At 43.2% G+C, this 17054-nt stretch overlaps 1 protein-coding gene across 3 annotated transcripts in view; it reads left to right on the forward strand.

Annotated features, from left to right (window-relative positions):
• Positions 1-1250: 1250 nt before the first annotated feature.
• MCF2L (MCF.2 cell line derived transforming sequence like) overlaps positions 1251-17054 on the forward strand; it is a 147470-nt gene continuing 131666 nt past the window's right edge. The window contains exons 1-2 of one of the 3 annotated variants that reach the window (XM_042866514.1): positions 1251-1311; positions 9509-9707. In XM_042866514.1, coding sequence (XP_042722448.1) covers positions 9530-9707 — 178 coding nt within the window. In that variant the 5' untranslated portion in view covers positions 1251-1311; positions 9509-9529. Of the gene's footprint in view, positions 1312-9508; positions 9708-17054 lie in introns of those variants that run through there. The other 2 variants (XM_042866515.1, XM_042866516.1) reach the window with 2 other exon arrangements.

Below are 17054 nucleotides of genomic sequence, written 5' to 3' on the forward strand. Positions count from 1 at the left end.
CCTCAGTCCAACCCTGTTCTGCTCTCAGCTGCTGCAATGTAAAAGTACACATTTGCTCCAGTGGCTTGGTTACTTTATTTATTAATTTCTTCAGACCTCCTAAATGTCATCTGTTCCTGACATTTGTTTGAAACTTAGCTGCTTTCCTGCTGAAATCCACCCCAGCCTATCGGCACAGCCAGAACAAAAAAGTATTTTCCATAGAATATAGCATCCTTCTCCAAAGTCAGTACTACACCAATTAGTATATTTTATTTAATGCAGAACAAGCAGCGTTTGAAAAGAAACAAAACAGAATCACAGAATCACAGAATTGTAGGGGTTGGAAGGGACCTCCAGAGATCATCGAGTCCAACCCCCCTGCCAAAGCAGGTTCCCTACAGCAGGTCGCACAGGTAGGCATCCAGGCAGGTCTCCCATAAATTCTCACACTCCTTCCCAACACAGCTGTGTCTTCTTTCCGTAGAACCATTAAGGTTGGAAAATACCTCTGAGCACACCTACTCCAACCAGCAGCCCATCCCTCCATGCCCACTGCCGACATCCCTCAGTGCCACATCCACATGGTTCTGCAACACCAACAGGGTCAGTGACTCCATCCCGTCCCTGGGCAGCCTGGGCCCAGCGCTTCACCACGATTTCAGAGGAGAAATGCACTGTTACGTGGGAGCAGAGGCTGACCCCCACCTCACCTTCAGGCTGTTATAGAGAGCAATAAGGCCTCCCCCACGTCTCCTCCAGACTGAACAATCCCAGCTCCCTCAGCCGCTCCTCATAAGCCTTGTGCTCCAGACCCCTCACCAGTTTCGTTGCCCTTCTCTGGACACGCTCCAGGGCCTTGATGTCTTTCTTTGTAAGTGAGGGGCCCAAAACTGAACGCAATACTCGAGGTGCGGCCTCACCAGAGCTGAGTACGGAGACGCAGGCGCCGCTATCACTACTGTAACCCCACAAGCTCCAGGTCCCCGCAGTACTTTTCCTTTCAGAAGTTTTTACCACTCAGGGACATCTGAGTAAGAAAGCAAACAAACACCCATCGTATATTTATTGCGGGGAAGGCAATTCTCTTCCAGCTGTTCAATTGTTCGACGGAGAAGACCCAAACACAGCGCTACAGGTGCCCGGCGCGAACAAAGAGCCGCACGCGGGCAGCGGGGCGCTGACAAAATGCCGCCGCCCCCCGCCCACATCCACCTCACTGCGGGCGGGGCCCCGCGGCGCCTCCCCGCGCGTTGCCGGCCCCGAGGGGAGGCGCTGCCCCAGTCGGGCTGCGGAGCGGTGGCGGCCACCTGGTCCCGGGCAGGGCGCGAGGTGAGTGCTGCTGGGCAGCGCCTCCATCTTGCCGGGGGCGGGGGTGGGCTGGGGCGGGGCTGCGGGACCTTAGGGCCGGGGTTACTCGGCTGCGGGCTGCTGTTCCTTTTCTCTTGTTCCCCTCTCGGTGTCGGTGGTCGCGGGTTCGGACGGTGGGGAGCGGAACAAAGGCGAGCCCGGCGACCTGCCTAAAAGCGAGCGAGCGAACAAAAAGATGCAGGGACGCTGCGGGCTGGCATCCCTTCTCTCCGGGGCGGACGGTTGGTGCTGTCCCACCCGCAGTCCGCGCTGCCCGTCGGTTCCCCGAGCGGGGCTTCTGCTGGCGGTCGGGTTCGGCGTCCCGCAACGGGAGACAAAGCGCTCCGCTGCTGCGGAGGCGGTGTGAAGGCGCGGCCGGTACCCGCGGCGGCTGAGCCCAGCGCTGGACGCGGGATGCTCCTACCGCCGCGCCGCTTGGGCTTGCGGTTGGCTGGAGCTGGGCTATCGAAATAAATGAGGCAGCCGTGTTGGCTGCAGACTTGTTGGTTGTTTTGCTGTTTGTTTTTTTCTTTCTTTCTTTTTTTTTTTCTTTCCTCACTTCTGTGTCTTTTTGTATCTCCAAAAGGAGGGAAGCTCAAGGGTTTGCCATCCGAAAGCCAAAAAGACTTCAAGGTGTTTTTGGCTGAAAACATGGAAAAATAATGTGAAACTCTTATCTCAACACGCTTGCCAACAGGCTTGGACTGGCAAACCTGTTTTGTTTCAGAAGCGATTTGGTGATTTCAGAGAGACAGAGGGGGTCTGAGTGAGGGCTCAGGGAGTGAATGAAAAGCCACCAAATGCCCAGGGCCGGGCAGCTGCCATACAGCCCCTTCTCTGCCTTCAGCTCCTCAGTGTGGACATCTGGGCAGCAGCCACACCACTTTTTTTTTTTTTTCCTTCTGTTGAACTTTGAAATCCATACATTTGGGGTGATTTCCAGCAGTTATAGGTTCCACTGATTCAGGACTGGACTATACAAAAGTAGTTATAGAAGTCACAAGGAAAAGCACTGCTGTGTGTGTGTTTGTGTCAAAGCTGGCACAGCTGCCCATGTAAGCTGTGGTGCCCCATCCCTGGAGGTGCTCAATGCCAGGTTAGATGGGGTTGCATGGGCAGCCTGAGCTGTTGGTGGGCAGCCCTTCCCATGGAAGGGGTTAGATCTAAGTGATGTTTGAAATCCCTGCTAACCCAATCCGTTCTATCATTCTGTACCATTTGAGTCAGTCAGGAAGGTGAGCAGCTGCATGCACTGCCGAGGCTTTGCAGGAGGTTTCAAACAGCCCCCAGTTTAATCACCACATGACATGCGCTTACTGACTAAGTCAAGTGCTCTTTTGAAAAAGGAAGTTATTATCAATTGCCATTTCTAACAAAGTTACTCTGCAGGGTAAATCTATACGAACTTCGTTAGGAAGTATTCAGCATGGTTGCTTAATGTTAATTAAATTTAATCCCACATTGACCAGAAGGAAGCTCGCTGCCCCTTTCCTGAAGGGTCTCCTTTGTCTTGTTGTGCAAACTGTGCAGGCGTGGGATGGTGGCAGCACTCTGCATCCCTGCGGGCAGGCAGCAGGGAAGGCTTCTCGTTCTCAGCAGACCTCAGCCATCCTGCTTTCCTGGCTGTGTTATGGCAAAAGAATGAATGCTGTAGCTATGAGTCTTGAGCTTTTTTTTTTTATGGGTTATTTCAAAATGTTTTTGACCTCTGACAGACCGAGTTTGGGCAGGAGGAAGAAAAGAAGGGACTCGATGCAGTAGATATTCTGTGAGCCCTTTGAAAACGGACACCCTTTGTACGTTTGTCAGCAGGTCTGTGGGGCGAGATGACCAAGGCCGTCCCTAGAGCCCATGCCCTGTGAGCACAGGCATGCTATAATGGGAGAGAAGGCTGCTACTGTGCGGTCACTGAGCTGTCTTTCCCAGGGGCTTCATCCAGACAGAGGTCTCTAACATTCCAAATGCTGATATTCCAGTGCTGGTTTCCATAATAAATGAAAAATAAACTGAACATGCCATGTATCTCCTGACCTTCAGAAAGTAGCATCTATTTTGTTTGTTTCAACAGAGTTAGCTGGTAGCTACAGTTTGCTTGCTTGGCTGTGAGCACCTCTGAATTAAACACCTGTCTGCATAGAGTGGCTTCGTGCTGATGACAGCATCTTATTTGTGGCTTTGCACATGGAAGGGTATTGTGTTGGTGAGCTGGGAGCTCAGGTGTATCAGGAGGGCAGCTTGAAGAAGGGGAGGTTTGTCAGAGTTTAAAGTACGGGGTCAAGCACCCAGCCATCTCACTCTCCACAAAATGCTGTGTAGTGCTGTCAGCTTCTATTGTATTCCAGGCTTATTTTAAAAATGAAACAGGGCCTGTCATTCTCTGAGGCTTTGAGGAAAAATCTCTGAAATGTGATCCAAGTGGAACCAGATATGGACTATGAGCAGTTCTAAAGAGATGTCAGCTGCTCTCTGTTCTGTTGCCTTGAGGTGTCAAAACCAAAGGACGCAGCATTCAGGCTGGTGCGATTATCTGATTCCTAATGGGCGGAATGAAAAATGAGTGGGAATGGGAACTTTGCAGCGTGGGGGCAGTGTGAGGGGGCAGGAGGAGAAGAAATGTAGGTACCTCATTCGGAAAGCTCAGTTTCCAGGGACGTAGGTGGTTTGGTGGGAGTCTTAAAGTCTAAGGAAAATATGGTTTTGCTAATAGTGATCTCTAGGCAACTAGAACTCTATAATATGATGCCTTTCTCATGTTGACGTTCTCCGAAAGTAGCAACAGTTTGTCATCCACCATTAGACATGAGGTTTGTACAAAACAGACAAATCCACTACTGTATTAAAATTGAGGCCCTTAGTTTTCTTCTTTTCTCTGGTAGATCAGAAGTGGAAGTGCCTCCTGTGGCTGGTCCAGACTAGTGAAGGACTTGAGATGTAGCTCACGGTAGGATGCTTGCAGCTGGTGGGCAAAGAGAAGGAGGATGTTCCAACGTCTGTCCATTCTTTGTTTTGTACCTTCAAGGAGCTCTTCCCATGCCCTCACGCTCTGCTCTGAAGATCTGGGGCCAGATTGGTGGTGACTTCTGGAGCCTGTAGTTCAAGAAAGGAAGGCAGAATCTGACTCTTTGCTTGTTGTTACTCTTGCATGTACTTGCAGATTGCTGTAGGGAAGGTTGCTTAAATCTCAGGAGGACTCAAGTATGCTATGTGGTATTTTTTTTCTTTTCTTTCTCTTAGATGTCTTATATGCAATGCACAATTCTGAGTTAACTAGCAAGAGATAACATTTTCTTGTACAGCTGCCCCAGAAGGAGGTAGGAAGACAGCTGAGGGAATTGCAGTTAAATATGTGAGTGTTCCTCAAAAGAGTAATTTCTGTCTGTAAGATGAAAAATTGAACAAATAAGAAAGCATTTCTATTATTAAACCCATTTGATTTTCTTTTGAAGAGGCCTCAGTTTAGCCCTTGCTAAGCAGTCTTGCAGTTTGTTAGAAATTAGCATTTCCTACAGAAGTCCGCTGATGATTTCTGATGCTTTATGGAAGACTTTTAAATAAAAAATGAGAACATTTGTCTTGAAGGACCACTTAGTACTCAAGTTAAATGTTGATCAGAGCAAAGCTCCAGATGAGGAAAAAATGTAATCTTTACATTGATTTCGTTTCTGATATGTGTGAGGGTATTCTGCGTGCCCTAGAGATAGAGATGAGCACATCTGGGGTTTCATTGCTATTGCCTTATTCTTCTCTGAGCAGAACGTGAAAGGACTGAGGAGTGGTAAGAGTAGAAATACAGTATCTCCATGGGCAGAACTTGAGTAGTTGAATAGGCGTTAATAACATCCAAAACCTCTTCGTTGCTTTTATTATGTGATCTATTCTTTGTGGCACACTACTGAGTGTGGGTAATGTGGGCAAATCTGAGTTTAGATGATGGAGACCCATTTTTGTATACAAATGCCCAATGCTCTGAGTTGGAAGGGCCTTGGGAGATGCACATGTTTTCTTCCAGTGAATTTTGAAGGGTCACAGAATCACAGGGGTTGGAAAGGACCCTTGGAGATCATTTAGTTCAACCCTCAACTGGGTTCTTAGACATCCCTGTTTGATGTCTGAATTTAGTGGGAGGCATCTAAGCTGTCATCTGTGTGTACCCCGTGTGTTTAGCAGTTTTCCCATGCATTGTGCAATGAAAAGAACAACAAGCCAGTCCTGCAAAGCACAGAAACTGTAGAGAATGCTGCAGCCCAGATTCATTTACTAAAAATAACATTCTCATCAGAACATTACTGTACGGGTTTAAGTACCATTCCATGTGTTTAAATCCATTCTGAAAGAAAGAAGTCTTGAGTAGAACTATCTGGACTTTGGGGTCCCGTTCAGCCCAGTTTTCCTGCAGAAACCTACTGAGCATACTGATGAACTCCCCTGGTCCATCAGATGACTTTGCTGCCTCAGCCAATATGGCTGTACAGGGTCGTGGTTGCAGAATATGAAGACAAGTCTGTGGGACAGCTGGATGCCCTAAGTAACTGGTCTACTTTTGAAGGTAATTATTAACTACTCCCTTTGCAATGTTGGTCTTGAGTTAAAGCGCAATTTTGGTTGGAAAACAAATTAGTTACGTGTGTGAGTGTAGAGCAATTGAAGTACAAAGACTCCTGCTTTCAAAAAATTGTTGCTGTTTTATGAATTTAATAGGCAATGATTGAGGAAAGCCTTTACCCCTTAAGAAATAGTGCAGAATGCTCCCTAGCATTATTTATTAGTATTATTGATTAGTGGCTGTGCACAGATCTTGCCAGCCAGGGCACTGCTCACAGGGGCTGAGTGCAAGAACAGAGTGTAAGGAACAGGCTCTACCAGCACTCCCAGATGTGGTGAGTGAAGACCAGGTCCACGGTGAGGAGCATAAAAATCCAGAGCTGGGTCTGAAAGCAGGGCTTCAGCACAGATCTGAGGTCTGCCTTGGGGTCAGGGCTGGAGACAGCCACTCCTAGGCTGTAATCATTAGAATCATCAGAATTATAGAACACCCAGAGTTGGAAGCGGCCCAAAAGGATCATAAAGTCCAATTCCTGGCTCCACACAAGACCACCCAAAAGTCAGACCAGATGTGTGAGAGTGTTGTCCAGATTCTTGGACTCCAGCAGCTTGGGGATGTGACCACTGCCATGGTGAGTCCTTTCCATGTCCACTACCCTATGGTGATGAAGCTTTTCCTGATATCCAGCCTGAGGCGTAAACTCAGCCCTGGGCTGAACATAAATGCAGGAAGTGGTCTGGGTTGATACAGGGCCAGGGCAGCCTGGCAGTGCCTTCAGGCTCTGACAAGTAGATCTAGATTCTGCCTGTGCTTTTCCTTAGATCTTTAACCAACTCTGGTACCTGCAGTCTGAATTAAGGAAACAGAAAGTATTGGTTTTAGCATGCAAAACTGACGTTTGGTAGCAGGTATCAAATACTGGGTTTTTGCTTCCTTTTGTTTTTTTTTCCTTGTTACATCAGTTTGGTTGCAGGCATTAGTTTATCTTTAGACGTTTTGACATAATGAAAACTTGTGTCTGTAGAATCATGTCCTCTCAGATCACTGCAGTGTATCTGTCAAGGAAGCTGTGACTGCTTGGAATGTTTTGTGTTAGCTTTTAAGACAAAAGATGAAGTTTGATTGTTTGCTTCCCCCTTTTTAGGTGTTTTCCAACTTCTAGGCAGTCTTGCTCAGGTCAATCTTATGGGTGTCCCTGTGAGCCATCTCTCTTCATGAATAGTATGAAGAATGGATGTAGCAATTATGTCTTAGCCCTCTCCTCTATTTCCCAGGGTTTTTTTTCTCTGGGGTCCCTGAGCTGTTGGCTCAAAAAGTAAGTTCACATTACTGCTCTTAAAATCAAAATAAAGAAAAGGAGTGGGTCAGGAAACTTAATTAAAGTAGAATTAAGGTCAGAAATGTGTGTCTCTAGCTGCGTGTTTGGATATAATTATTTCTGGTGATCTTTAGGAGTTTTCATTCCTTAAGGAAAGGCAATAAATTAAAATTTTATTCTGAGAGTAATTTGCTGATTACTGAAGCGTAGATCCAGCTGCATTTCAGTTTAACCTTTCATAAGAGCTGGGGAAAAATCCTCTGCAACTTTCTGGGATTTTTGCTTCTTCAGAGCAGATTCCCCATTCCCTCCCCCAATTTTAGGAGGCAAGGAAAGGAGAAATTCGGGACCAGAGACTTTAAACTTTTCTAAGGGACTTTAAGGAGGAAAAAAAATCTATTTGTTTAACGTCTCAAAGGTAATTGAAAGAAATGCCACGCAACTAAAAAATCTGTTGAAGTGCTGTGAAGTGTTTCTTTCATTCAAACAGCAGTGCTGCTCCGTTAAGCTGTGTGTGCACGTGTTGCCCAGTTGCATGCAGCACATCAAACACTCACAGAGGTAGATGCAGCTTAAAAGTAAATACAGTTACTTACAAGCAGCGTGTGTGCAAATGCAGCTGTACTGAAGGCAAACAGGTTTCTGCTACCTGTTTGACAGCAGGGATGTGTGTGCTGGACATGGGAGGCTGGGCAGCTGCAGAATAACTGGAGTCCATTGCTTGCAGCTGCATTTTCAGACCACTGGCAAATGTGGCAAAGCCTCAGAAGTCTGGAAACAGGAAAAGGGAAAATTGTAGGAACTGTACGACTGGCCTAAAATAAAGTGGAATTGCTATCTTTAATCCGGTGAGAAGATTCACCTTGCTGTGATATTTCAAGCACAGTGTTTCAACAGGAAATCCTCTGTTCTGTTGAAGAACTGAAATAAGAGACAGAGATGCTGAATGCTCCTGACCTGATTCCTGGGGACCTGCTGCTAAATAACATGGGATTGACTTTTTCTTGCTTGTTTTTAAGCTGATAACTCTTTTACATCAAGTTATTTTTTTAATGGAATTTACTTTCTTCAGCTCTCTGAAGCTGTCACCTTTAAACGTAATGTAGGATTTACTGGAGCATCCAGCAATGCAGCTACACTGGAAGCACTGGGTTTTGGAACAAATGGACATCATCCAGTGCTTCCTTATCCAGATAGCATTACATTTACCTAGAGAAATGTATGTGTCCCCCCTCTTCAGCTTGGCATTTCTAGATATGGCCCAAAAAATGTGTTGGCCTCGGTGCTTCGGGCATCTTTGGTTCCCCAGTGTGTCCTCTGGGGAAGAGGGCAGACAGCCCTGGGGGGCTGAGGTGTGGTTTCCCAAAGGAAGTGCACTTTGCAGAGTTCCCAAGTACAGTTTAGCAACTGTAAACATTTGGGAAGTTCATACAGTGAATGTTGAATTATCTATAATTTCGGGAAGAGATGGTTTTTGTTAATGTAAAAGAGAAAGAATGTGGTAGCTCTCTGACATTTGTATATGTAAATGTAGCAACCTGCAGGTGTTAAAGCTCATGTTTGCTCCCTTCCCCCTAATCGCAAGTAGGGCAGAGAATGAGCTCTGGCTAGAGGGGGGCTAAGGGTGCTCCTGTGCCCCTGCTCCTGCTCAGGAAGGGCAGCTCAAGGGCCCCTGGCACCAGGTCAAAGCCCAACCTGACTGGTCTGCATTATCAGTTCCCCCTGCCACTCTCCCATCATCAAGGTTTCCTTCAGTTTGTGTGCTTATTAAAGCTTCTCACAGCAAGTTCAGCTTCCCATAGTGCAGAAAGCATTCTGTCATGTTTTAATCCTTGCGTTAGTTTGCTTTTTGCCAGCACACACTCTGGGGTGCTCTTTCACCTGCTTCAATTGGCTTTCCAAATATTGACTCAGCCTTCTGAAAATATGGAGTGACATTGCTGATTTTTGCTTTCATACAATTGATACTAAGACTGCATGAAATAAGGGTCTTTGTGTATGTGAGTGGCTCGCTGACTTACGATATAACCATTCTAAAAAGCTACAGGGGACTCTTGAGGTTAGTATTTTGGATACTCTTCCATGGATGGCTTCTATGAATTGAGTAAGATGCCATAGGTGACTATTATAAACTGCATATAAGTTTTCTTCAGATGAAACCAAAGGTATCAGTAATCTGTGTGTAACTGTCAATCTTGACATCACTTGAGGGTTTTCTTTTCAGAAATTATGTTTTTTGTGTTGTGTTTTTGGTTTTTAGGCATGTTTGTGTGGGAGATCTGGCAGCAAATGATTTTCTGTTTGTTTTTGATTTACAGAAATCAACGCAGAGCATTTTCATGTCTGACTATTGGTACTGGAGGCTGGTCCCATGCAAAGAAACCGGTAGCTGTAACTGTTTTGCAACAGCCAATCAGTCTAATGAGGAGAAAGAAGAAGACACAAACCACGAGGTTGTGGTGTCAGACATCATGCAGCTTGTGCGAGACAAGCAGGAGGTGCCGGAAAGCACAGCAGGTGAGAAAAACGTGGTGTGTTTTGGAAATGGTCCCACTGGCTGCCAGGCTGTATGTACTAAGGGAAGGAGTGATGGCTTTGGGAATTCTAGCACTGGTTGTGTCTCATCACGAGCAGTGAGTATAGGGAAGGGAACCCAAATCAAGCAGTTGCCAAGTATTGGCTTGGGGGAGGGTGGTGTCACAACAAAAACAAATGTCTAGGAGCAGTCAGCAAGGAGTGAAGGCTTTTACTCTAGGGTATTGATGCTTGCCATAAGAAATTAAAATAATTGCATAAATTAATTGATTAGCAAAAAATAGTCATCCCCGAGGAACCTGACCTACCTTCTTACTGTTTTAAAATCATGCTCTAGATAAACTGCTCAGAGAAGCAAGAACGAAATAACTCTGCACTTCACCATGCTTTTGTTGCCGTGGTCCATAAGCAGGAGAAAAATGTAGTGAATGCTGGTATGCAGTGACAGGGATGAAAAACTCATTTTTCCTTTGCCATATGATTTTACATTTACTCACATAGGAAATTGTTACAGGCTTTTGCCGTGATACTGATGGAGATGGACTACAGTGCTATAATGTGATAAACTTTTCTAATGGATAGCGAGTGGTCTTTATTAATACGTATTCCTCTGGTTTTATTAAGTTATATATGTAAGCCTTCTAGGTCATTGCAAAATATCTGCAGGTATTCAGACCTGCAAACCTCTTTAGCTAGAAATATGGTCCAAAATCAGAAAAGTGAAGTCAACTGAAATGCAGTTTTGCCTTTAATACACAATTACAGGGCAGGCTATGACTCCTTTGCAGTAACAGCAAAGGAAAAAAAAAAAGTGGTTCTTTTAGCCTGAATACTGGTGCAACTACAGAAGAAAAAGTTCTTCTTGTTCTGCTGTAGCTTAGCAGGAAGCAGTTACTAGAGTATTTGTTTTATTCATGTAGTAGTGAGGTCTCAGCCATGGAACACTTATTTGAGAGCAACAAAGAAAAATGAAAACAAAAAAAACCAAAACACTCCAAACTCTCAGAAATTCCAGGCCTGGTCAGAAGTTGACAAAATGGAACTTCAGTGGAAATCATAAGAGTATATCTGGGTTACAACATGATCTCTGTTTTTGGCTTCTGTAAGCCAATGTGAGAGCCTCTCCTGCAGCCTGATAACACTGTTAGTATGGAGAGGATCTTGCAGCTCTTCTAAGTTAAACAATATGCTGCCATTGCTGAAGTTTTAGTGTTTTTGTTCCCTCCCCAGGAATTCATCTGTTATGCTATTGATACTATATTAATAGCAGTATTTTTACTGCAGTGTTTTCCTAGAAGTTATAATTAAGAGCAGGTCTTCCTTGTGTCTGTGAATTTACACATTTTTGCTTGAGAACATTTTGCATCTTGGAAGACTTAAAAGCTTAGCTTGAGAACTGTAGATGAGGAAACGTGCAAAACGCAGCTTCAAGCAGAGCGTAACCAAGATGGAAGCAGGACAATGTCCAACTGAGCTGTGTTGCTTTCTTTCAATCCATGTGGTATAATAAATAAATTCTTCCCACTCTTCAGAAGAGGTTGGAAAACATGGAGCACGGAGAAAGGGCGGAGATGTGAAAGGCAGTCGTGAGTCTTTAAAAAACAATAAATAAGGATAATCCAGCACATCTACCATTTCTCAATACCTGTTTTGCTGTTCCGTATGGTCAGGATTGAACTTCAGGAGCACTCTGCTTGGAGGCCTGTTTACATAACATTTTTTACTGGGGCCTTTCTGCTCTGATGACAGCCTCCTTGAAACGATTGTAAGCCTTTTTGTTTCCTTGTTCATTTGTTCGGTTTAGATCTGTTTGTAGTAAGACACGTTCTTCTTCTTTTAACCACCTGCTAAGCCAGTAGGAAAGCGGAGCAAATCTTTGAGACTTTATGGTGTAAAAATTAGCTAGTGTAACATCTTAAGAACCTTCATTGCTGTTGCTGTAACACGTAGCAACAAGGGTGCTACAGTCAAAACTTTATTATGGTGTAAGGATCATCATGACTGCCTAGGCTTTGAGAAATCTGGGACATAGGTGACTGCTGATTGCAAAGCTTTATGTCTCTTCAGTCCAGACTTACCTGGGAAGACATAATAAGGTGAAAGTATTTTTTTTTTTTTAAACATTCTAAATTATAATGGGTGTCTTTTCACCATTTTACAGAATTATGAGGATTTTTATGTAAGAAATCAAATGGCAGCTGAAAAGGCAGCTGAGTGAATGTGATGTGCCAATTCTAACAATTGTAAACGTGCTGTAAAGCAAATCATCAGCTGCTGTATTCACAGGCGCTTGAAACGCTCATGTTACATTTACTTGCTCTTGGAAATAAATGAATTTGGTGTTATCTCAAAATCATAAATTGCATTGTTTAGCATATATAAGCACTGCAGTGGTCCTTCTAAATTCCTTCTATTCCTCGATGTCTACAAATTCATACTTTCAAAAAATCTAAACTAAAACACAAGAGATTTAAAATGGCATCTTAGAAGCTTCGTCTATTGGCATTTAAGAGGGACAAGGTTAAACCAGTGTGGTTTTAGAGAGAAGTCCTCCATTTATGCAATATATTTGGAAAGTTCCTTGATTCATGGAGTTGTTTATATTCTCCAAGACTCTGTCATACTCAATATCTCATTGGAATTTTATTTTCATTGTCAAGGTTGTGTGTGTTACGATATACCACAAATCACTACTTAATGGAAAGCTTTTTCAAAGGATTACATATAAGCTGGGTTAATACAGGTGGCTGGTATACGTAGATAATGAGGCTATAAATCCCAAGCCAAATATTGTTACTGAGGTTTTTTGCATAATTAAAAAAAAAAAAAACAAAAAACAACAACAACAAAAAAGTCAAATGAAGAAGAAAATGTGTGGGGCAGTCAGGAACTTCTGTGTTGGACTTCCATATGCAGCTGCAGAAAGATTGGTGTTTTTTCTTTTCCTTGAGTGACAACATTGTGTTGTAATCTGATTAACGTGAGGACGTCTTCTGTGGAATAAAGATGGCATTACAGGCATCTGGAGCTGTCCATGCAGATACTAAATAGCCCACGACCTTTCTTGCCTTTAAAAATAACCAGTGGGGAGTCCCTAAGCTGTAATACACAAGCCATTTAGTGATGCATGGCACAGAACTAAGAACTACTGCTGTCACTGTTGGTATCTGCCATAATGCTGAAGGAGGGAGCTTGGAATTTCTTTTTTTCCTTTCTGAATGTAAAACTGGGTTTGCCATAACTGTTGGCTGATAAAGCATTCTGTTCTGCTCTTTGTTTTTCTGTCTGCTTGGTGGCAGTGTGTTGTCAATAAAGGTCTGGCTGGATCTTACCATGGGAGTTTTATGTCTACCCTGAGCTGCCTGTTCGGCACTAGAAGTTTGATATGAAGTGCATAGCCAAATAAGATGTAGCATGTGTTATGTGTACACAGTTAATATTTTTCTGTTTTCAAGGATATTTGCTTACAGCTGGACTCATTTTTATAAGCAAATCTCTTGACAGATCTGTTCCTTTATTGGCCATGTTATGGCTGCTATCAGTCTCAGCACATGCATATGAGCAAATGTTTGTTTATTAGCTGGAAGTCCTGTTTTCAACTAAAACTGAACTTGTATTGAAGGCATTTGGCAAATTCATAGGAATTAAACTCCTCAAAATGAGACAGTTTGTTGCAATTAACTTAAACATGTTTTAACAACACAGAAAGGAGAACGTTGGCATGGTACACTTCATCTGTATTGTGTTGCTGATTTAAGTAATAGAGTGTGGAAATCCCAGCTTGGTTAGAATCAGTAAGAATCTTGTCAGGATTTTCATCTAAGTCTTAAGCTGTGCAGGTGAGCCAGCCTCTTAAATATGGAACATCTTACTCTAATTCCTTACTTCTTGGGGATAATAGCAAATATGGAATATATTGAAATAAATCCCTGTTCAGTTAGTGGCATTCAGTTCAAGAAGTTAGAGCAGAAAAGCTCTATTAGTGTAAAAAAGACACTGCCAGATGGAAAATGAGCCAAAGAGAAGTATTTCAGTATGTCAGCAATTGCATTCAGAATGTGTGTGCATATGTGTGCATATCTGTGTATGTAATTCAGTACCACACGTGATGAATTTTCATAGAATTGTCTAGGTTGGAAAAGACTTTCAAGATCATTGAGTCCAACCATCAACCTGACCTACTATGTCTTACTGCTTAACCGTGTCCTCTAGTGCCACATCTGTGCATATCCTAAATACCTCCAGCTCCAGGGGTGGGGACTAACCACCACCTGTCTTACTTTATCAAATCAGATACTCGTCATTTTGTGATCACCGTGCCCAAGGCGGCCTCAAACCATCATGGAATATCCTGAATTGGAAGCAACCCACACGGATCATCTAGTCCAACTCCTGGAATCACTCCACATAGAATCACCCAATATTCAAACCTTATGTCTCACGCACCTTGCCCTGCAGACCCTTCATCTTTTCAGCCCTCCTCTTGACGGTTTTATGTTCTTATATTGTAGTGCCTGAACCTGCGCTCAGTGCTGGAGGTGAGGCTGCTCCAGTGCAGAGCAGAGCAGGACAATAGCTCTTGTCACCTGGCTGGCAGTGTTGGGCCTGGTGCCCATCCCAGGGCATGGTGACAGACATCAGTGTCTGACCACTGCATCAGTCACACGCACTTCCCTATTTGCAAGTAGCACATCTAGTGGGCCACCTTCCCTTGTTGGCTCAATCACACCAATATCAAAAAGTAATGCTCCACCTGTGCTAGAAATCTCCCAAACTATGTCTAAGTTGATGTGTTCTCGAGTAGTGGCATTTTAACATTGTGAAGTATGAAATTATTTTCAATTAATATTAAACTAGTGAAAACAAATACGTTTTTCTTGGGTTTCTACACTTTAATGTTACGTAGCTGTATATGCCTTTTTGTTTGAGATATACTTGACACGTATGGTCATTTTATTTAGAGATACAGCAGCCATTTTTCATTTATTATGGAAATTAATTGCATTTGCAACGCCTCTGAATGTAATGAAATGTTTCTTTTGATTTACCTCATGCTTCAGTTTTCAGGTACTCCGTGTGGGAAGAAGTATTAGATGCCTGCTGGAACAGAAGTAGGAAAGCTTTGTCAATTCTGTTTAGACCCTGACTTAAGCACTTTTGTGCTTTTGGTACCTCATGTGGCTCAAAGAAATAGGAAAAGTGCCTAAGCAGAAGCATAATTGAAATTCAGCAGGTGTTATATGTCTAACCTGTTTAGGCATTCTGTAAATCCCATTTTGCTGCAGCTGTAGACAGTGGATATCTTTGTAAAGCTGCTTGATTATAAGACAAACAAGAAAAAAAATGAATTCTATCATAGAAACTGGCTTATTCTTCTGAAAGGGCATGAAATGCATGACCTGAGACACGTCTTAGAGATGTGACTCCTATGTTATGAGGGGCAGTCACATGGTGGGTTTAGAGTTCTTCCTGTGCTTTCATAACAGCAGGCAGTGTGCTGGGTTTGGCATGTGGAGTTGGAGTTGTGGATGTAAACACTAGGTCTTGCATGGATGCAGTAGAAACCATCCGAGCTACAAGTTTCATATGCTGTTTTAATGTCTCTCAGCACCACCTGTAAATGTTTACGGAAGAAGTGATGAGTTAAATTGATCAGCTGGCTTCCAGCTGGGCCATTTGTCATGGAAATAAATTGCTTTGCCTCTGTTCTAGCAATATGCTGACAAGGTTTGGGGTTCAGTTGTTGCCTCTGGCTCCAAGGAATTACTCAAGGCTGCCTGATGTAAATAATTAAATGCATACACAGATTTGCTGGATTTAAATCACTGCACACTCTCCTGGTGTTTAAAAAGTCAAACCAGCTGTACAAGGGAGAGGGGTTTGATAATAGAAATATTGGAAAATGATGAGATTAAACCATATAAGCTTTTTTTCAAGTATATTTTTGCATTTTGCTCTGGCTACTACAAGTGTTTACATACAAAAAGTAACATATGTAGAAACCTTCCTACTGTTGAAAATATACAGATGTTACGGAGCTCTGTTTTACATTATTCCCTGGCACCAATTGCAGAGTACAGTTAAGCTATAATTGGTTAAATGACCAGCTGTCAAAGGAAAACCTTTCCTCTAGCTAAAGATACGGTGCTTGTTTTAATTGCTAGAGGCTAAGAAGAATTTATTTAATTTGGACATGCAATTTCAGTTACTCAGTGAGCAGCTTTATTGTTTTTTACCTTAGCTTGTCAGATCTGTTTCAGCTCATTTGTTGATCATTAGGTTCATTAGAAAAACTGTGACTTCTAAAAATTATTTTTGGCACGTAATTGAAGTCTTAAAATATCATCTAAAATAATTTTTGAACAGTTTAGTTTATTTTCCACCAACAGTTGCAAAGCATTTTTTTGCATGGAGAGATGAAAATGGAATTTGTATCGCACCTGGAGTTGGCTGATTTAAAACCACTGCTTATCAGGTTGTCGTGGCCTCTTTTGCAGAAGCTGATTTGGGAAAATGTATTTTTGCTAATTACTGTGTAGCCCTGTTGCGTGTTCCACCAAAGTATCACCTTGGGGCAGAACAGCTACAATGAAAACGATGAATGGATTCCGTTTCCTTATGGAAAACAGCAGCAGAAAATAAGCTGGGATTAACTGCTGCCAAGGAGACCAGTCTAAAAGGTGAAGCTTCCAGAGAAACTGCATCAGTATCATTTCTGCTGAAGTTTCTGGGAGGTTGAGGTTCTTGAAAAGCTGGGCAGCCTTACCAGCAGCTGCAATATCCAGTAAGGTGTGTGGGTGCATGCATGAGGTTGTGTATGTGCAGAGAAGCTACTGGGGACCTTCATAGTGATGCAAGGGGTTACAAAAAAAAATCCAATTGGACCATGGTTAGTGGGTTTAGAAACAGAATCTACTCTCTTAATGTAGGCTGAAAATGTCTCCCTCTAACACTGTGTGCACTGAGGAGAGTTGGCTGGTTTGGGGTTTTTTTTGTTGTTGTTTTTTTCCCAAGAGAAGTTTCTTTATCCACAGGGATTGGAACCAGAGGAGTGGGGAAAAATTTCTGCAGAAATGCCCCATTACACATGTTGAAGAAGTCATTTTTCTTTCATTTTTTTTCCCTCCCTATATTTACTTATTTTGAGGAACACCTCTTGTTTTAGAATATGTATTTCATCTTAATGTTTTTCATAGAAGTTTGCTGTTCCATTGGCCTAATTCCAGCTCTGAACAGCAGTATGGTATAATGTATGGAGCACTTCATTTCACAGAATTTGGCTGTGTCTGCCCTTTTCACTGCTATGAAATATATTTTCATAAGAAGGCT

This window comes from Lagopus leucura, unplaced genomic scaffold (assembly GCF_019238085.1).
Source record: "Lagopus leucura isolate 7727_CA_CO unplaced genomic scaffold, USGS_WTPT01 Super-Scaffold_100001, whole genome shotgun sequence".
Taxonomy (NCBI): Eukaryota; Metazoa; Chordata; class Aves; order Galliformes; family Phasianidae; genus Lagopus; species Lagopus leucura.